Raw genomic sequence first — 22,331 nt, forward strand, 5'->3', positions numbered from 1 at the left:
CTCGGTTTTTACAGTCTCATCTGATGGACCGCCCCATTTAGTCACCTCTTACGACAAGCAAGGGGTACTAAGGACCTATTCTTAGTCGGATCCCCATGGGACACGATGTATGTATGTACAGTGGAACCCCGTTATTACGTTTTCCATTTTGTAACGATAAAATAACGTAATACCGGGGGCAACGTAATAAACGTTCCCAGTTAAATCCGTTAAAAAAAAAATCATTTGGAAATTGTATATCGTCCGTTGGTACTCGATGAAGGGGTGTGTGAATATATCTTTACTGTTTCTTTGTTTAAAAGACTATGATACTTTGTTTTATTTACATCTTATCTTTAATGTCCGTAATTCTTCATGTTCTTATCCCTTTTCTTTATTTCGGTGTAGGATACATAAGGATGTTTTGATAAACGTTGCTTTTTCTGCATTCATTTGGACCGCCATTTTGTTCAACTTTAAAACAATGCATTCATGTAAATTTCTCTCAATAACTCGTTCCGGTTCGTATTCAACATTCGTATTTAAAAAATAACAAAACATCGTTTTTATGAAGTTCTTTAATTGCACAATACACAACACAATAAAAAAATCCCACCCAAAAAACAACAAAACTATAGACACAAAACGCACAGGATACCCAACACTTACACACTTCTCACCAACGATAAACAAACATGCACGGAGAACAATTTAAGCGCAATCCACATAAAAAAAATATAATGATGCTCGAAGATTTCATTTATAATGCTAAATGATGGCACTAAAATCACGTGCGCATCAAGGGATTTTAAAATATTCACTGAGGTAAATGCCGTGCACGAATCGGCCGATAGATTGGTGTATGTATGGACGAGATTTACGAACACCCAAGCTGCATGTCCAAACAACGAACAATTTTTTTAATTGAACACCTTTAATCACCTATGTCCAAGCAGTTACCCAAGCGGTTGTAACATTGCTACGATAAATTTTGTCTTTCTTGTTTGGTACCAAAGCTTTCCGTGAATAGTTTTAATAGCGAAGGTAATCACACTATGCTGAACACGCAGGCGGTTGAGAAATTATTTCTTTGATTATCAAAATATGAAAAATGAAGTAAATTTCATTGAGTACAATTTCTAAATAAACATCATTTAATTGTTTATCACTGGCTTCTATACGGGGTATTCACCTGTATTGATGTCGCTAGATCTATCGAAGCGTGATCAGTCAAGCGTCTCTAATCCCCAAACACACCAGGAAATTTACGTGGTGACTGCCTCAGGCAGTCAAGGTGTGAATGGCTTATTATTTTGAGAATCACTATTGAATAATTAGGGGTTTATTACGTTTTTGTCGGAATTTTTACAACGTAATACCGAGTCCCGGCATTTTAGGACAACGTAATAACGAGGTCTATTTTATATAGGTTTGTTAAGAAATGGTTTTGTGCTTTGAAATTCCAACGTAATATGCGGACTAACATAATAAACGGGGAACGTAATAACGGGGTTCCACTGTATATACTTGCATAATGAGAAAATGCAGTTTATATTCGAATGGTTTTATTTTTTCATTGGTGGGAGGTTAACAAGTCTCAAGTCGAATAGTGATCAATTTGCATAATTTCTATAAAGAATACAAAATGAAGAGTAGGGCAAACACGGACCACTGGACACACTCGAGGTGGCATCAGTTGTCTATCTGAAAGACCCGTGATTCTCACTTTTGACGAAGAGCACATGTAGGCCTATCTCTACATCTCAGGTTCGACATGGCCATGGCATGAGTGGAGTTCAAACTCACTATACCTCCCGGTTACGGAGCAAATGCTCTACCACTGATCTCCGTAATTTTTTCATAATTATTCCCCCTTTGAAGTTGTGTTTCTAGTTTCTCAGATACACTGAGGTTTTTTCCTGAGTATACCTATGAAATGACATTTTGCTCCAAATACCACGCATATAATATTGAGAATATACATTTATGATGTTTTATCATCAAGGTTAATGGAATATTGCGTATACCAATTAAAAACAAATACCGATGAATTCCACTGTGTTCTGATTCGTGAAGAATTACATTGGTGATAACCCAAACTTCGCATAAAATTCAGTGATTTGAATTTGAGACACCTTTTATGTCGTCATTTTTTTCCGAATGCACGCAAGACTCTAACAAAATATAAACATAATTTTTCTTAAAATCCGCCACAATAAAGGAAGTTGGAGACAGAAATAAGAAATCGCTGTTACCAGTATATAAATATTTCTTTAATTTGATGTTCGGACCATTATATTTCCACACCAGAAAAGCTTTCCGCAAATACCTGCAGTTTTTGCCCCTGCGCGGCATATCTGATGTGGTATCAGTTCCATTTTAATACCCATTCAAATCGATAGAGTTTTCCGTTGAATATATTACAGCTGCTATGGTAGATAAAGAATAACAATGGTCATTTTCATTAATGGCACATTCTCAAATCCCAGATTTAGTATTTTGGTGAATTTTCTTGACAGGGCAGATATTGGCTAAAACCATACCTTGTTCTTTAGATCCTTTTCAATATTGCCACAGGGGGTGGGGGTGGTATATGTTTACACTTAATCTTTTGTTTTATTTAAATTTACCTTTTTTTTTCAGACCTACATTGGCACCGTGGTCGTTTCAGTCAATCCTTACAAAACAACTAATCTGTACACACCAAGCATCATCGAGGAATACCGGTCTAGGAACATCTATGAACTCCCGCCTCACATGTGTGTAAACAATGATGGATTTAGCTGGCAGTGATTACTTATTCAAGTATATTGCTTATCACAAAATAAAACTTGTCCTTTTTTTTAAATCAGATACGCAATAACCGATGAGGCTTATAGGTCTATGCGAGACAGACACTTGGACCAGTGTATCATCATTTCCGGGGAGAGTGGTGCTGGCAAAACAGGTCAGTCTTATTCCTCCTACATTGATCAGGCTTGTCTAATTATAGAAGTTGCAGTTAATGTATATGAAAAAGATGTCATGCTCCTGTTTATAAACTTTTTCTGTACAGAGGATAATTAATTTAGATTTGCATTAATAATTACCATTTTATGATCTTTTATGATTAAGTCAATTCGCACTGATTTGAGAAACTTTCAGGGTGTAGTGAGCCACCTTAATTTAGATCTGCATTAATAATCACCATTTTATTCTCAAAGATATTAGCAACTGTTGTGTATTTTACATTTAATCATGCTTTTACCTACTACAAATAATGAGTTAAGAACTTAATTTTGAAAGTAACTACAACACTTCAAGCCAATGGCATACTTCATAAAATGTGTTAGCATATCAGTAGAAAGTATGTGAGTGTGAAGCGTTGCAGTTCATACCCTCATGTATTTTCAAAAATGAATTTTTTTTTAATATTTACATTCATTCACTTTTCATTTCTATCATACTTCCCAGCTGTTAATATAGACGCACTGTAAGCTGGAAACTGGAAATGCAAATATAGTATTTTGATATGAAATTGAAGGTATTTTTTTTCTGTGTAGAGGCCAGTAAAGTGATAATGCAGTATGTGGCTGAAGTATCAGGGAAGGGGGAAAATATTGACACAGTGAAGGAACAACTTTTACAGTCCAACCCAGTACTAGAAGGTAAACAGGGTCATTCTAGGTGAAGGTCACCACCCACACCCCAGGGAAAGTGAACTTGTATAGCAATACCAACATTTCTGTGACATATAGTGTGTAGTTAATGAGACCCTAGAGACTCTAAAGGCTACTGCTGCCACTATTGTAATTAAAAGCTCATTACATAGTTCAGTAGTAGTGTCAAGGACTACATTTCTTTCTGGTTCAGTAACAAGTCTACAGTTCTAACTTGAGTATAAATCTGTTGTAGCATTTGGGAATGCCAAGACCAACAAGAATGACAACTCCTCCAGATTTGTGAGTAGTTAAAAACGATGCATGAGGTTTGACATTTACTTTTTTGGGCATTAAACCAGATGAGCTACTTTGAAGGATTTTTGCTAGACCTGACCTTACATCCTCAAACCCTGACCAACTTTCCCCCCCAAAAAACTGATGGTTTCTCCATATTTTTAAATTTTATGAGACAATTAAATACGTTTTAGTCCAAACTTAATGTTTGTCAATTGAGTTAAGTATTTAGAAATACTTAACTCAATTGACAAACATTAAGTTTGGACTAAAACATATTTAATTGTCTCATAAAATTTCTTTGGTCTCTTCATTGATGCTTTTATTTTATAACACATTTTCTGATTAATTCTTCAGTCCATTTAGAATTAAATGACCTTGACTTCTTTTTTTTTTTTATTTCTATTTCATTTGCCTGCTTTGTTTCTTCCCTACCTTTTCTTTTTTTTTCTTTTGGGACATCTGAAGTTGTATTGGAATTCAAACATTCCCGCATATATATCAACACCGAAAAATAGTAGTTTATGATGTAATTTATTAATTTGATAAACAATTTCTGATATTTATTTCAAATAAACTGTATTTTAAACTAAAATGAATTCAGTTTGTATCTATTTATTCAAAACAAAAGCTTAACACAACTTCACATTCTTAATATACATCAAGTTGATGTCATAAAACATCACTTCCAATTGCAACTTATTTATCACAACTAAAAATAGAATTTATGTCATCACACAGTTTAAAATTGTTTTGCAAAGTTTATAGTACAATTACTTTTAAGTTAAGAATAAAATATCTTATGGTTTAAAATAAATCTTCTTGTATATTTTACAACATGACCAGTCCGACTAGGACACCGACATTTTACCCGGACATGCCTTAGTGTCAAACCCTCCTGCACCAATTATCTTGCATCTTTCTTTGTCTGAATTGATGATTCCTTATTGATGGCATTTTATTCATTTTATTTTCAGGGGAAATATATGGATATAGAGTTTGACTTTAAAGGGGACCCCATTGGTGGTGTTATAACAAACTGTAAGCAATAATCAGATACACTGTTGCTATTTCCTATCAGACCTCTTTCTAATACTAGGAAAACTTTAAAATGATTAACACACAGACTTGTATGTTGAGAGACGTGAGCATAATTCCTGTTTTATCATTTATTTCAGATTTATTAGAGAAGGTATGTATTAAGTTCTTTTTACCATGGACAACCTGACTATAGAATAAAAATCTTATAAGAGGTGATTCAAGATTTTAGAAAACTTTCCAGATATTATGGAGTGTCTTCAATATTAATTAGATATTGATATCAGTTGGTACCTGTATTTCAGTCACGAGTCGCCGTGCAGTTGCCAGGAGAACGAAACTTCCATATCTTTTATCAGCTGCTACAGGGAGCAAAACTGAGCACACTAGGTATAGCTTAAAACTGAGTACATAGGTAGAGCTTAAAACTGAGTACACAAGGTATAGCTTAAAACTGAAATAGGTATAGCTTAAAACTGAGTACAATAGGTAGAGCTTAAAACTGAGTACGCTAGGTATATCTTAAAACTGAGTACACAAAGTATAGCTTAAAACTGAGTACACAAGGTATAGCTTAAAACTGAGCATGCTAGGTATAGCTTAAAACTAAGTACAATAGGTATAGCTTAAAACTGAGTATGATAGGTATAGCTTAAAACAGAGTACACTAAATATAGCTTAAAACTGAGTATACTAGGTATAGCTTAAAACTGAGTACACTAAATATAGCTTAAAACTGAATTCACAAGGTATAGCTTAAAACTGAGTTCACTAGGTATAGCTTAAAACTGAGTACACTAAGTATAGCTTAAAACTGAGCACGCTTGGTATAGCTTAAAACTGAGCACGCTTGGTATAGCTTGAAACTGAGTATACTAGGTATAGCTTAAAACTGAGTACAATAAGTATAGCTTAAAACTGAGCATGCTAGGTATAGCTTAAAACTGAGTACACTAGGTATAGCTTAAAACTGAGTTCATTAGGTATAGTTTAAAACTGAGCACGCTTGGTATAGCTTAAAACTGAATACACTAGGTATAGCTTAAAACTGAGTACGCTAGGTGTATCTTAAAACTGAGTACACAAAGTATAGCTTAAAACTGAGTACATAAAGTATAGGTTAAAACTGAGTATACTAGGTATATCTTAAAACTGAGTACACAGTATAGCTTAAAACTGAGTATACAAAGTATAGCTTAAAACTGAGTATACTAGGTATATTTTAAAACTGAGAACACTAGGTATAGCTTAAAACTGAATACACTAGGTATAGCTTAAAATTGAGCATGATAGGTATATCTTAAAACTGAGTACAATAGGTATATCCTAAAACTGAGCATGCTAGGTATAATTTTGATGTACCATACATGCATCGTTTTTGTGTAAAACAAATACATTTTGTTATCATTTCATGTATTGTTTGATTTCAGAGTCTCTGAAATTAACGAGAGAAATCGAGGATTACAATGTATTACGCTGTGAAGGAAATGCTGATGTGGCCACCATGAATGACCAGGAGAACTTTGACACAGTTATGGTAATGAGTGTTTATAGTACTGCCAGGATGTTCTCCTACTACAGTTGAACTTCAGTATCTGGAACACCGATATCTCGAATACCATGGATATGTCGAAGTGACTCGGAAGTCCTAACCACTTATTCTTTTAAGAATTTTACCCACGATATCTCGAATCCTTGGATATCTCAAACTTTTTTCTTGCTCCCATTGAGTTCGAGATAACGAGGTTTGACTGTACTGTGTTTGTAGATTATGTAGTGTAATAATTTCTTAATCAAGAAACTTGCACACTGTAAGTGGTTTTAATTTCGCTGTGCTAAAAGTTCACGGTTTTTCATATTGGTCTAATCGCGGTGGTTTTAGTTTTGCGGAATTCAAATTTTATTTTGATTACAGGTAACTTTTCAAAACGTATTGTGTCACACTTGCAAAATGATTGCGGTTGTTTTAATTTTGTGGAAAAATCCTCGACTGCGAACATAGCGAAATTAAAACCACCGCAATCATTTCCCCATTGACAGTATATGTTCAAAAGATATATGCGGATATTTTAAGAACTGCCAAAGCAAAGAATTCATTGAAGTTTTGAAACTTAAATTTCAGCATGGTATGGAGGTAATAGGATTTTCGTCAGAGGAGAAGACTTCACTATTCCAACTAATAGCCAGTATCCTTAAGTTGGGAAACATAGAGTTCTCTCACAGAGGTAACGACGACGGTACTGATGGGTGTGACCTCAGCAACACAGCAGGTAAATATCTCGTACCTCATCCGCCACGTAAGGAGGTATACTACACAGTCATAATGGCTGACTTCTTAAATTAAAACTTTTAAAATATTATCAGCAATATTTGTTTTTGTATATTCCTTTTAAAGTTGATTGCTTAGCAGGATAGCATGGTCAGTTATCGTGTCAGCTCTTGGTCTGTTCATTGCGGGTTTGAGGCCAATTTTTCTTCTTAAGATTACTTTCTACTAAAACTGCATTTTTTGACCAAGTAAAGTAAATTTGAAAGTTTTCAGTTTCAAAATATTATTGTAAAGATTGATATGCATAAGAAAAATGAAACCTGTAGCCTTTATAGCTCTGATTTGTTCTTTTGAACACCATTTGTAGCACTTGATGATACAGCAGCCTTACTGGGCTGTCCATCAGCTGATCTGAGTGTGGCCTTGACACAAAGAACTGTAGAGGTCAGAGGTGAAAAGGTCAAAAGAGATCTGAGTGTGAATGATGTAAGTATTTGAAAACTACCTTTTTTTTTTAACTCGGTATAAAAAGTCTTGTTGTTTTTTTGACGAGCTTGAAATGAAGTTTAGAATGTACAATAAGACCTTGGTTATATGCGGATGAGTAACGGTAAGGAATGAATGATGATATTTATCTTTCGTTATAGGGAATGTATGCAAGAGATGCTCTATGTAAAGCCGTTTACAGCCGCATGTTTTCTTGGTTGGTGGCCCGGATTAATGACAGTATTAAGGTTACCTCAGGAATGAGGACAGAGGTCATGGGTGTCCTTGACATTTACGGATTTGAAGTGTTTGAGGTCAGTATCATACGGTTTTTGGTCAAACTTATGGCTGTATCTACACATAATATTACACGTTTGGCTTGAATGTAATGAATTTATTGTAAGTAGAATGGTTATGTGAAACCTTTATATCTGTATCTACACATAATATTACACGTTTGGCTTGAATGTAATGAATTTATTGTAAGTAGAATGGTTATGTGAAACCTTTATATTTTTGTAGCAAAACAGCTTTGAACAATTCATCATCAACTACTGCAATGAAAAGCTCCAACAGATTTTTATAGAACTGACCCTGAAGGAGGAACAGGAGGAATACATCAAGGAGGTGTGCTATTTCTCTGCTAATTCAATATAAAATTACTGTAGAATCGCTTACTTTCATGGGGTCTAAATTTCCTGTTTTTGAAGAAAGTGAGTATGTTGATGAGGATTTGACATTTTGGTTTAAGAGTTAGTGTTCTATATTGTAGGTTGGTTTCTTGTGTTCAAGGAGGATTTAATTTATTTAATGTATGACCGTGCACAAAAACAGAAAAAATTTAACTCCAAAAAATTTAATGATTTTAAAGTAATTTGCCTGGATGATCAGTGAGGACCAATTGTTAAGAAACCTGTGTCCTGTGAGAATTAAACAGCCAATCATTTTAATTATTACAGAATTAGGCCGCAATGAGAATCAAGCTGCCAATCATTATAATTGTTATGGAACTTGGCCGCAATGAGAATCAAACTGCTAATCATTATAATTGTTACGGAATTAGTCAAACTACCAGTCTTTTAGGACATTGAACCAGTCACCAATATCAAGTGATAAGGATAATATATCTTTTTAAAAAAAATTTAAATCAATGTATTTAACACATTATTTTTGTTTGTAGGGAATTGAATGGCTTCATATAGAGTACTTTAATAATGCAGTCATTTGTGATTTGATTGAGAAGGTGAGTCCTTGATATTTTCCTCTAATCATGGAATGTGTCTTCATTGTTTCTATCTAAAAGTAAATCTGGCAACATTCATGGACATAGTGTATGCATTGCCGTGATAATAGAGAAAGATAGAATATCATTTACCTAAAGCTTGTGCATGTGGAAGTTACATGTTACATTAGGCAGGCATATTGATATAAATTGTGAGATTAATCGCTGTTCATTATCTTCACCTTGCATGTTGTTGAATGATATTCTATACTTGTGTGAATCTGTTTTTTGCATGAGAAAGCTATCAATAACTTTGCTTTCTCACATATCAATTTTCTGTGATCTTATGTAAAGAATATAGATATAAGTATTTGTCACAGCATGGTTTTTTTACTACTTATATATTCCGTTGAAAACTGCACCTTTTCAAAATGTTATTACAAAATATTTTTAGCCAGAATTATCCTAAAATTTTGCCAAGAAATGTGGAATTGTCAATGATTTCTTGAAATGTGTTTGTTCATTCGACAGAATTTTTGATGAGTGAAAAATGAGACAAAAATGTAATTTTGTATATACATGTATGTATAGGTAGTTGGACACCAATGAAAACATGAACCTAATTGAAAATAAGCTGAAAAACCAAAAACAGATGTTAGAAAGTGCTGTTTGTATAGGTGTGAGAACTTAAGATAAAAGTGGCCCCAGAAATGAATTTGTCTTAATGTTTTGAAACATGACGTACAGTTTTCAAATGAAATACATACCTACAGGTGGAATAATGTCAACAGGTGTGTACATTACCTGTAGATTGTTACCTGTATCTCGTATCTACTCATTACTATAACTTAGCATGGTTTATTTTCAGTCCCCTGATAAAATCAGTGTAAGTCTATAATTTGCACCTTTAACCATGTTTAACTTAGCTTTGTAGGACTTCCTAATGTACTGGCACATTTTTCATGTCAGTATAAACAAGTTTTCGGTGTGTAGACGTCCAGAATTAACATCATTTTCAAAGTTTGTCGCAAGGAATTGCAGTGTGTAATGTTGTGGTGGGTTGACCTTTAAATCATATTGGAAGTTTTTGAGTAAAGTGGAGTAAATTCTGGTGAGAGTTTTTGCTTTACTTGTGCTGGTCATTGTCTTGTGAAGTTTGTGTACAATATGTGTCCTGCAAAATGAGTAGAGACTAGTGGTGCAATGTTTTATGTTCTGTGTTGTTAAACATGGTAGTATATTTCATTTATAAAATACCTTCAATATCTGTTTCAATTTATATACTTATGATTAATATACTTATACAGTTAAACTTCAGTATCTCGAATACCATTGTCAGAGGGAATCGAAAGTCCCAACCACTTATTCTTCAAATATTTTACCCTCAATATTTCGAATCATTGGATATCTCGGAAGTTTTTTTTGTTGTTGGTCCCATTGAGTTCCAGATATTGAGGTTTAACTGTACATCGCATGTCTCACTTGTACATAGTTTAGTATCATACTAATGCACACTAATCTGTATAGATACAGTGTATTAATCGCTACTTAGATATTAGTTGTATTGTAATGTAATTTTTCTTCATGACTTTCAATTAGGTGAATACGGTGCTATCTGATCTGGATATTAGGGAATGTGAATTTTAGCTCTCAGATTGTCAATTCTTTTTATGAACATCCTGTGTGTGAGATTTTATCTAACCAGAATGATTTTGGTTGTTAATAAACATCTCTGGGTTAAACAAGTTTTACTGTAATCTAACTTATAGTTTTGTGAAATTTGTACCCAGTAGAGGAATGACTGGAATGGAAAATCCCCCCCCCCCCCCCCCCCCCCCCCCCTGGAATCAAAGATTTGGTTTGTGTATTTCTTGTGGCAAGACCTTTCCATTGACATCAAAATATTTGACCTTGTGATCTTAACTTTGACCTGGTTCCACAATGTTGTAATCCAGAGGCATCAGTGTATTTCATAATATATTATTCATAATACATATATTTTCATTTAAATTTACAAAAGTTCGAATGTTGAAAAAAAATTATTTGTAAAGCCATTTCAATACTATGCACTATAAAATGTTTTTAGCAGTCATTGATACAGTAGATTGTCCAGGTTATAATGAGCTAAATGTTCCCTCCACAATAATTCTGATTGAGTTACGAGTATAACTAATTATGTAATGGTGGAGGCCCAGGGCCAACATTCTTCAACACGCTCCCTTAATGAATGAGTGACTAAGCACACAGAAAGCTTGAATGGTGTTAGGCTTCCAGCTTTGAACAAATTATGAATATATCAAAGTAATTTTGGGTATCATTGGATGTTTAGGATATGTTTTATTGTACAGAATCTTGCTGATTTTATATTTGAATGGTGACAATATTTGATCATGCTTTTACAGTCCAACATAGGTATTCTGGCTCTGCTGGATGAAGAGTGTCTGAGACCAGGAAACCCAACGGACCTTACATTTCTGGAGAAGCTGAACCATGCCTGTCAAAACCACCTTCACTACGAAAACAAAGCACTGAAGAAATGTCAGAACGACAAGACACTCGCCCATGGCACATTCCGACTCAAACATTATGCTGGCAATGTAGGTCCTTGTAAATTTACATGTATGTATATCTACAGTGGAACCCGGCTACTATGTTCACAGATAGACCGCTTATTATGTCGGAATTTCAAAGCACAAAGCCATCTCCTTAACAAACCTATATCAAACATGGTTTCTATGTTGTCCCGAGATGCCACTATTTGGTATTACGCATAAAAATTCTGGCAAAAACATAGTAAATCCTTGCATAGTCCGTGTTGATTAAGATAGTATTACACATAAAAATTTTGGCAAAAATGTAGTAAATCCCTGCATAGTCAGTGTTGATTAAGATAATCCCCTTATAATCAGCAGTTGACATCTGGACCACCCCAGTCTCTCTGTGTGTAAATTTCCTGGTGTTTTAGGGGATTAGTGATGCTTGACTGATCATAAATCTGATGGGTTCAATACAGATAGTCATACAGGCAACTGCCTCATCTCAAAGCCATTGATACATATTTTTATAGATTAGATTGTACTTCATGTAGAAGTGAGGATAAAAAAAACAGTAATTAATATCATAATTAATCTATATAAATTTACTTCAATGGACAGCCTAGGCATCAAACATAATTTTGGCAAAAATCGAACCTTCAGTCACATTATCATAGCCTGGATAAATAAAAATGATACCAGAGACAGGGCTTTCAACAAATTTAAAAGTAGGAGGCTGAAATGAAAAAGTAGAAGGCGATCCAATGCGAATGGCGCAGCCGTATCGCACGCTGAGCTATGCTCGGCTCCCTTACGGCCGGGGATCTGGGGGCCGCTCAAGGCCCCCAGAAGCTCTGGGGTAAATGACGCAAAATCCTGCATTCTGGCGGTTTCCTGGCACTTAAATGCAGCTTTGAAATTGTCATTCTTTTGCCTGAAATTTTTACTTTTGCCATGAATTTATTGTTTCATATGTGAAATTTTCTGTTCATGCAAAAACTTTAAAAAATTCAACATTGCAAAGTACTAATTTTGATGCAAAATGAAAAATAAAGTGCATCAAGATAACTACATGTAATTATTTTTTGCAATGCTGTATCAATCAATTTTTAAGTGTCTTTGCTTGAATCTCTGCCACCCAAGAGTATAAGCAGATTAAAGTAAAATGTAAGAAGAATATAGATCACAACCAACACCAGTTTTATATAATAAAGCATCAATATATATTATATTTATAGTTGTTCTAATTACCTGTATTGTCAGCTTTCGTTTCCTTATTTAACGGATACATTGTATGTTATAAAAAAAAGTTTACATGTATTTAATCATTATTTTTTATTGAATTGCAAATAAGAGTTGCACTCCCAATATTTTAAGAATATTCTTCACCAATTAACACAATTCTATATTTCTATTTTCATTTGGTCCCTTAAAGTCTGTTAACTTACACTGGGAGTAATATTTTTCTCCAAGACTGACATGAAACCCATTGGGACCTTTTGCTTTTGCTCACCCCAATATTTTTTAAATAAAACCCAAACAATCTTTATTACAAATTAATAAGTAACATTTAAATGACCTATAATTTTATTTTTCCATAAATTCAAGTTAACAGCTACAGATTTGTTGGTAACATAGCGAATTTGTGCTGAAAAATTCTACTTTCGTTTTTATTTAATACCACATGGGCATTTGCAAATTAAAAAGAATAGCAAGTCTGAAATTTTTCCTGATTAAATTCTGTTTTCGCTTTAAAATTGTTGATTGATATTATACTTGTGTCACTTTCACTTCTGGCCTTTTTAAAGCCGAAACTGAACAGGGTATTTGTTCTCTTCATTCCGTCATCATCATTGATTTTTACGTTCAGGACTTGTTGTTATCTTTCGGAACTTCTCGTCCGTGTTGTCACGAATTGGGTAAATCCGAGTATTGCAATTGACGTATTATTTTCTACACCAACAGACGACCAATCAGGTGCCGGTATTTACCTGAACTAAATTTAGCGCAAGTAAACACGTTTTTACATCCTAACGGCCGCGATTTCTGAGTCTACTAAAGTTTGGAAGATGTTTAAAGTTTTATAAAAGTTTTTTTCATTGGACATACATTTTTGTCACTAAAGTAGCCGGTACCTAATGTTACTATAGGCGGCGGAAATCCGCCGGCTACCGGCTACTTTTGAAAGCCCTGCAGAGACTATCTTCAAACAGTGTTAAATCAAAAATAGAAATAAAGTTAAATCAAGAGTTGTCAATGAAATGTGTACAAAAGTTGAATACAAACAAGTTCTTGGGTGAAGTTGACAGGCACTCTGTGAGGAAGCGGAAGTCAAAGAAAATGGCATGGCAGAGACAGATAAGCCAAGTTTATTAAAAAATATGCATTCTGCACTGGAAATAAAGAAAAGAAAAAGTGGGAAGGAATCTGGACATTTAAGATAAGCCATGAATAAATTCAAGTATCAAAGTGTTTATAACAAGGAAACAAAATCAAGAAATATTCACATAGTAGAGGATTATCTTCCTCATGCATAGCTCTTATCCTTAGACGAATTTGACTCCACTTTTTTGACACGCTGTTTTTTGGCTATAATAGCTCTAAAACTTCATTGTTATTTCGGATTTCAAACATTTCGGTTGAGCATCACTGAAGAGACATTATTTGTCGAAATGCACATCTGGTGCATCAAAATTGGTACCGTATATGTTTTACATTATGACCCCTGGGTCAAGGCCTCTGCTGGTGGACTGTTAGTCCCCGAGGGTCTCTACAGCCCAGTAGCTAAGTACTTCGTTACTAGCTTGAAAATACGGATGTATATTTAATTGCTGTTATAAAATTTAGAAATTCATTTCAAAATTAAGGATCATCTCCCTCATGCATAGCTCTTATCACTGAAGAGACATTATTTGTCGAAATGCGCATCTGGTGCATCAAAATTGGTACCGTATAAGTTTTACATCTGTCTAAATCAGATTTGATATTTTTTAAAAAACACTTCACAAATGATATACGTTCTTACCATCTAATCTAACTGAATGTAAAATATTTTACTGGATTTCATACATATCAAAGAACAAAGCTTTTTGACATCATAGACAGCTGTTTCTTTCACAAAAATGGTCAAAGGAAACATTCGTATATTGTGCTCAGTCATCCAAACATTTACTTGATTAAACAAGAATCTGAGTCTACGCATAAATTCACACAAGTGAAGTGGACATTAAAAAGAGGTTTGAGTTCTTCGTTGACAATATGTTCATAGTCTTTGATGATCTATTTCTAAAGGATGTTTTTATTTCTATTTATCTAACAACTTTTATTATGTTGATCCCGATATTACATGTACATTATCTTACTGTGACAAAATCAGAAACGCACTACACATGTAATGGGGTTCCACTGTGTGTATATATATAAAACATTCTACTAGAATGAAGTAAGAGCATCGCAACTAATGTTTCTCTGTATAAGACCTCTTGAATGTGACTCATTTCTGAGTAGTTTTAGGTATTGTAATAACAGACTTCCATTTGAGGTGTAGACAGTTGTAGCCGAAATGAATTGCATGTATTATATTTAATTTGTATACACTTTGCAGAAAGTGAAATTTTCATATTCAATCTTTCAATAACATTTTTATGTTCAATCTTTATTTGATTTCTTCAGAAAATTTAATACATTGTAATATACTAGCTCAATTAAAAATCCTCAAACCCCGATTAGCTCAGAATTTTTTAAACTCGTGCCAGCATGGTCTTCAGTACGTACGTGATTTGCTTTTGTTCAGGTAACCTACAAGGTGGATGGATTTCTGGACAAGAATAATGACTTACTGTTCCGCCATTTGTCTCAGGCTATGTACCAGTGTAAACACTGCCTGATGAAGGGACTCTTCCCAGAAGGTAAGCTCCCATGTGTAATAACATTGTCTGATGAAGGGACTCTTCCCAGGTAAGCTCTTGTGTGTAATAACACTGCCTGATGAAGGGACTCTTCCCAGAAGGTAAGCTCTTGTGTGTAATAACACTGCCTGATGAAGGGACTCTTCCCAAAAGGTAAGCCCCCATGTGTAATAACACTGCCTGATGAAGGGACTCTTCCCAGAAGGTAAGTTCCCATGTGTAATAACACTGCCTGATGAAGGGACTCTTCCCGGAAGGTAAGTTCCCATGTGTAATAAAATTATCTGATGAAGGGACTCTTCCCAGAAGGTAAGCTCTCATGTGTAATAACACTGCCTGATAAAGGGTCTCGTGTGTAATAACACTGCCTGATGAATCCATGAAAGGTAAGCTCTCATGTGTAATAACACTGCCTGATAAAGGGTCTCGTGTGTAATAACACTGCCTGATGAATCCATGAAAGGTAAGCTCTCATGTGTAATAACACTGCCTGGTGAAGGGACTCTTCCCGGAAGGTAAGCTCTTGTGTGTAATAAGATTGCCTGATAAAGGGTCTTTTTCCGGAAGGTAAGTTCCTATGTGTAATATTGTATTGTATTGTTTATTTCTAAAAGCAGTACTACTTATAGGTTACAAAGAACATTTATTAAATTGATTGATTGAATACTGTTTTACGTCCCTCTTGAGAATATTTCACTCATATGGAGACGTCACCACTGCCAGTGAAGGGCTGCCAAATTTAGGCCAATGCTCGGCACTTATGGCCGTTGAGCAGGGAGGGATCTTTATCGTGCTACACCTGCTGTGACACGGGATCTTGGTTTATGTGGTCTCATCCAAAGGACCGCCCCATTTAGTCGCCTTTTACGACAAGCAAGGGGGCACTGAGGACCTATTCTAACCCGGATCTCCACGAGTAACATTTATTAAAATAATAAGATAAAATGAGGAAGACATCAATAAGTTGTAATAACAATTTTTAAACACAAAATAGAGCACGTGTCTTAAATTATATAAAGAACATGTTTATTGATGTGTTGAGGATAAACCTCTATATGTTGGGCCTCTGATGTAATATAAACCTCTATATGTTGGGGCCTCTGATGTAATATAAACCTCTATATGTTGGGGCCTCTGATGTAATATAAACCTCTATATGTTGGGGCCTCTGATGTAATATAAACCTCCAAATGATGATAACCAGACAGTGGTGGGGTGGCGAGGTCAGGAGAAAGAACATAATCTTCTGTATGTTTTTTTATGTTATGCAAATGAGTTTTACTCTTGTTGTGAGATAATATCAATTATTGTCTAATCTGGTGATGCCTGAGGCTGAACACTGGTCGACATTGTGAGATAATATCAATTATTGTCTAATCTGGTGATGCCAGAGGCTGAACACTGGTCGACAAATTAAGTATTACATTTCCTCTGGAGTTTACAGTTCTCTGTTGTTGTCTTTATCATTTCTTTATTCTTTCTTTATACAGGAAATCCCTCTCAAAAGTCACTGAAAAGGCCAGCTACAGCAGGATCTCAGTTCAAGGTGAGCATTTACAGGTGTATTATCAGGTGTATCAAGGTGAATGTTACAGGTGTATTATCAGGTGTATCAAGGTGAACATTTACAGGTGTATTATTATCAGGTGTATCAAGGTGAACATTTACAGGTGTAGTATCAGGTGTATTATCAGGTGTATCAAGGTGAACATTTACAGGTGTATTATTATCAGGTGTATCAAGGTGAATGTTACAGGTGTATTATCAGGTGAATCAAGGTGAACATTTACAGGTGTATTATTATCAGGTGTATCAAGGTGAATGTTACAGGTGTATTATCAGGTGAATCAAGGTGAACATTTACAGGTGTATTATTATCAGGTGTATCAAGGTGAACATTTACAGGTGTAGTATCAGGTGTATTATCAGGTGTATCAAGGTGAACATTTACAGGTGTATTATTATCAGGTGTATCAAGGTGAACATTTACAGGTGTAGTATCAGGTGTATCAAGGTGAACATTTACCGGTGTATTATCAGGTGTATCAAGGTGAATGTTTACAGGTGTATTATTATCAGGTGTATCAAGGTGAATGTTTACAGGTGTATTATCAGGTGTATCAAGGTGAACATTTACAGGTGTATTATTATCAGGTGTATCAAGGTGAATGTTTACAGGTGTATTATCAGGTGTATCAAGGTGAACATTTACAGGTGTATTATTATCAGGTGTATCAAGGTGAATGTTTACAGGTGTATTATCAGGTGTATAAAGGTGAACATTTACCGGTGTATTATCAGGTTATCAAGGTGAATGTTTACAGGTGTATTATTATCAGGTGTATAAAGGTGAACATTTACCGGTGTATTATCAGGTTATCAAGGTGAACATTTACAGGTGTATTATTATCAGGTGTATCAAGGTGAACATTTACAGGTGTATTATCAGGTGTATCAAGGTGAATGTTTACAGGTGTATTATCAGGTGTATCAAGGTGAATGTTTACAAGTGTATCTGAATCGAAAAAGAGTGGACTGAGAAGTATGGATTTGCCTAGCTTGTGTTGAGTATATTTACAGATATCTGTGGCAGAGCTCATGAAGAATCTGTTGTGTTGTGTATATTTACAGATATCTGTGACAGAGCTCATGAGTGTTTTGTGTTTTGTATATTTACAGATATCTGTGACAGAGCTCATGAAGAATTTGTTGTCCAAGAACCCTAATTACATTAGATGCATCAAAGTATGTTTTCTCATTTCGCACAAAATTTTCACTGTCGATTCATGATATCTTAACGATATTTAAGGAACAAAAAAAATGTGATTACGTCTTGTTTAACTAAGAAATGTAGAGATTACGTATGCTGTGTATACTGAGTATATTGCGTACTAAGGCACTCTAACTATTGCAGCCAAATGGTTCAAAATCAGCAAACGACTTTGATGAGAACCTGGTCAGGCATCAAGTGAGATATTTGGGGTGAGATACCAAGCTTAAGTTCAATTTACTATGTATATTCAGTGTTCAAAATTGGTTTAAATTTGGTATAGACCATATATCTATGCCAAAGCAAGATGACGTAGACCTCATCGAATTGGCATATAGACCGCAACATTGAAAAAAAATAACAGATTTATAATGTTTTCATCTTCTTCTAATATGTACTTAGAAAGCATATTTTCTTTAAATTTCCATAACAATATCTGCCTTTCCTCATGTAAATGTTTATCAGACGTCGACTGACCATGCTGGGTCCTTTGGGATAACTTTATTGCTTTAAATCTAGAAATCGGCATAGACAATTTGGTCTATCTCAATTACAATTGGCGTAGACAAGTGTCATTTGACATAGACTCAGTCTATGGTTAATTTCAAACACTGTGTATACGACAGAGCTGCATTTGATTCCTTGATAACATGTCATGAAAACAGGGAAGGGGAAAGGAGGGGGGACAATATTCAAAACACATTTTATTGGTTTTATGGTTTTAATTTTCTGTCACATATTCTACTTGAAAGATTTACCTTAATTTTTTCAATTCCTCTACAGTCTCATGGAGAATGTTCGAGTGAAGCGAGCTGGATATGCTTTTAGACAGATTTATCTACAGTTCCTGTATCGATACAAAATGTTGGCAGGACCGACCTGGCCACGATGGGCTGGGAAACCCAAGGAGGGAGTCAAAATTCTCTTAGAAGCCCAGAAAGTTCCAGAGGATGAATATGCATTTGGCAAAACCAAGTTATTTATAAGGAATCCTAAAACAGTAAGACGTAGTAAACATTTTTAAAGAACCAGTGAGTAGATATTCGCAAAATTATACTAATGAAATACACTGTGAGAAATTTAAAAAAGACGACTCGCAAACCCAACTTTTATTTCAATTAACTATTATTTTGCTGCCTTGAAACTTCTCGTACGATTTCTGCTCATGATAAAGATGTGCCCTACTTATTTTGAAGTCAACAGGTAAAGGGTCAAGATTACACGTTTCCCGACATATGAGAGGTTTTATGCCCGTCATGAAATAGTGTTACCATTTTACATCCTTCCGTAATTCCATCATAATTAAGCTTCCGATCATAATCAACGGATACACATGTTCAACATAAATTTAGTACATACATGTAGATACATCATCATTACAATATCTAGGTCAAGCTTCTGCTGGGTTCTGGTTGAATAATTTTTGACAGAGTTGTGCCCCTTGGACTTTGAGAATTTCAAACACTTCAGAGTTTCCACTCATTATCTCGGTTATACATTGACATTTTCTATTAAAAATCAGCAAATAGATACATCACGTGAATACACACTTCAAGTCTGTATTTGGTTACGGTCGAATTATTTTTGGAAAAGTTGAGCTACTTGAATTTCTTTAAAATTTCAAACAATTCAGTTTCCACTTGTTCTATGAGTCATACATGGACGTTTTGAACAAAATTTGAGATTTAGATATATCATGAAAAGATGCAGGTCAGGTATTTATGGCGTGTGGTTGAATAACTCTTGGCAGAGTTATGGGTGGGACATTTGTGTCACTCGGAACCCATTGAACCTGACATGGGAATATGGTTTCCAGATTTTTGATTCCTTTTACATTCAGACATAGACTCCCTAGAATACATGTCCTATTTAGCTAATAACACAGTAGCCAAACATAGGAAAATAATTGACATTGAGAGCTTTCAAACTTCACACACAGACAAGATGAACCCTATTGATTTTTTTTTTATTTTTATGTTAAAAAGTCATGTTCATAGGGCTTAGAGATAGTAAAAGGCTTACTGCAACCTAACAATGTGACTTTCAAATGGTTTGAGTGTGCCCTGCAGTATATTAGTCCCATCAGGATTAGGATAGCTGTGTTTACATTGCATTATGTTTTTATTAAAGCTGTTTGACATGGAGGAGAAAAGAAGGCAGCACATGCATGTTCTGGCCACCAGCATTCAGAGTGTGTACAAAGGCTGGAAACAGAAGACTCTTTATGTGCTGATGAGGAAAAGCCAAATCATCATCAGTGCTCGCTTCAGAGGATACTGGGTAATGTCTCAGAGAATGCTGGGTAATGTCACAGAGAATGCTGGGTAATGTCACAGAGAATGCTGGGTAACGTTTAGAAGAATGCTGGGTTTCTAGAACATATAGTGTGATGTACATTACACAATATTCTGGAAAGTATCCCATCTAGTACACACTCATTTTCAAGATATCTCAACAGAAGCCATACATACATAATGATGTTTTTTCTCTATGAAACTACATGTATTTTTAGGCATAAGTTAACATTTCTTGTTTTGCCATATATATTTCATGGGAAAATATTTGAATATCTAATGCTCCATACACAATCGAGATGGCTACACTTCACATGATAATAAAGATTAATCATTTTAGGGGCAGAAGGTATATAAGAAAACCAAACAAGCTACACTTGTGCTGCAGTGCTTTGCTAGAGGATGGAAGGTAAGTAGTAATGACTTGGACGACTCAGGTGACCTATCGCAATCTGACTCCGGTGACCAGTTGCAATCTATTTTAGTGTGTTGTCCAGTGCGTTAACATTGGAACATTTTTTATTTTTTCTCAACTATTACTGGCCATTATTGGGATAAGGGGAACAAGAATTGTGAAATTAATAGCCCCTGGAGGGGCAAACCAGAACCATAAAAACCTTTTAAAATTTTTTACTTAGTAACATTTGACAGATATAATAAGAAAGGAGACTTGACAACTTTGTGAAATTCATAGCCATTTGTTGTGGTGTTAGTGCAGTCTCAGGGTTTGACATTTACTTTTTTTAGCACTAAACCAGTCGGGCTACTTCAAATGATTTTTACTAGACCTGACTGTATATCCACTAGCCCTGACCAACTTTCCAGAACGAAAATTATAGTTTCTTCAAATTTAAATACTTCATCTAAATGACAAACTTTAAGTTTGAACCAAAACGTATTTAATTCTCTCAAAAATATCTTAAATCTCGTCATTCAAGTTGATTTTCAAACACGTTTTCAGTTTCTTTAAATTCTACCCGGCACGGGTATTCTTTAGTCTATTTAGTACAAAATGACCTCTACCGGCTTTTTATTTAATTTATATTTCATAAGACCTGCTTTGTTTCTTCCTAACCTTTTCTTTTTTCTCCTGAGATGTCTTTCCTTGAAAACGAGAAGTCATATTTAAATATAGAGACATTCCCGCACATATGTCAATACCGATAACTAGCTGTTTACGACGTAATTTAGTAACTTGATAAACACTTTATTATAGTCAATTCAAATAAACTGTTTAAAATTAACATCGAGTAGATGTCGTAAAACATCACTTCCGACCGCGACTTATTTATTAGAACTAAAAATAGAGATTATTCCATCACACGGTTCAAGATTGCTTGCAAACTCTCTACACTAACAGTTATTTTCTTTTAGTTAAGAATAAAATATTTTACGGTTTAAAGTAAAGTTTCTTGTTTAGTTTTTAACACGACCAATCGGACTAGTAAATCAACATTTTACCCGACCGGACCTATCATTTAGTAGACTCGGTCGGTCGGACGTGCCTTAGTGTCAAAGCCTGAGGCTGTATGCCTTATATAGTGAAAGGCATTATTTGTAAAATTCATGGCCTCTGGATCAGGTTTTCTGGATGGATAAGGGGAGGGGGTATATTATTTCTTTGAAAATCTTAATTCCTGGACACAAAACAAGCAAATTTGAAGGAGAAATTTGTCTTCATGAAATTTGTGAAATTCATATGGGCGTTGGGTTAGGGATTATACTTGCTAAGGATGGGACTCTTAAGCTCATATAGCAAAAATACATTATTTCTTTTGAATTTATGTTATTGGTTCTTGGACATTAAACTTTGCACATAATAATAATGAGAATGGACGTACATGTATCAATTTTTCGTGTCTCATGTGTCAAAGATTTTTATGCTAGGGAGGGGCT

The 22,331-nt window shown here is 34.8% G+C and overlaps 1 protein-coding gene across 1 annotated transcript in view; it reads left to right on the forward strand.

Annotated features, from left to right (window-relative positions):
- The window catches only part of LOC125683357 (unconventional myosin-Ia-like), a 56,343-nt gene that overhangs the window by 21,807 nt on the left and 12,205 nt on the right, over window positions 1-22,331 (forward strand). The window contains exons 4-24 of the mRNA XM_056141217.1: window positions 2,623-2,738; window positions 2,832-2,926; window positions 3,522-3,626; window positions 3,874-3,920; window positions 4,892-4,955; window positions 5,093-5,106; window positions 5,258-5,342; window positions 6,383-6,489; window positions 7,075-7,222; window positions 7,589-7,707; window positions 7,869-8,021; window positions 8,230-8,334; window positions 8,888-8,950; window positions 11,332-11,526; window positions 15,257-15,371; window positions 16,862-16,917; window positions 18,051-18,116; window positions 18,286-18,353; window positions 18,925-19,141; window positions 20,272-20,421; window positions 20,776-20,844. Coding sequence (XP_055997192.1) covers window positions 2,623-2,738; window positions 2,832-2,926; window positions 3,522-3,626; window positions 3,874-3,920; window positions 4,892-4,955; window positions 5,093-5,106; window positions 5,258-5,342; window positions 6,383-6,489; window positions 7,075-7,222; window positions 7,589-7,707; window positions 7,869-8,021; window positions 8,230-8,334; window positions 8,888-8,950; window positions 11,332-11,526; window positions 15,257-15,371; window positions 16,862-16,917; window positions 18,051-18,116; window positions 18,286-18,353; window positions 18,925-19,141; window positions 20,272-20,421; window positions 20,776-20,844 — 2,157 coding nt within the window. The remainder of the gene's footprint in view (window positions 1-2,622; window positions 2,739-2,831; window positions 2,927-3,521; window positions 3,627-3,873; window positions 3,921-4,891; window positions 4,956-5,092; window positions 5,107-5,257; window positions 5,343-6,382; window positions 6,490-7,074; window positions 7,223-7,588; window positions 7,708-7,868; window positions 8,022-8,229; window positions 8,335-8,887; window positions 8,951-11,331; window positions 11,527-15,256; window positions 15,372-16,861; window positions 16,918-18,050; window positions 18,117-18,285; window positions 18,354-18,924; window positions 19,142-20,271; window positions 20,422-20,775; window positions 20,845-22,331) is intronic.

Source organism: Ostrea edulis, chromosome 6 (genome assembly GCF_947568905.1).
Source record: "Ostrea edulis chromosome 6, xbOstEdul1.1, whole genome shotgun sequence".
NCBI classification, from domain to species: Eukaryota; Metazoa; Mollusca; class Bivalvia; order Ostreida; family Ostreidae; genus Ostrea; species Ostrea edulis.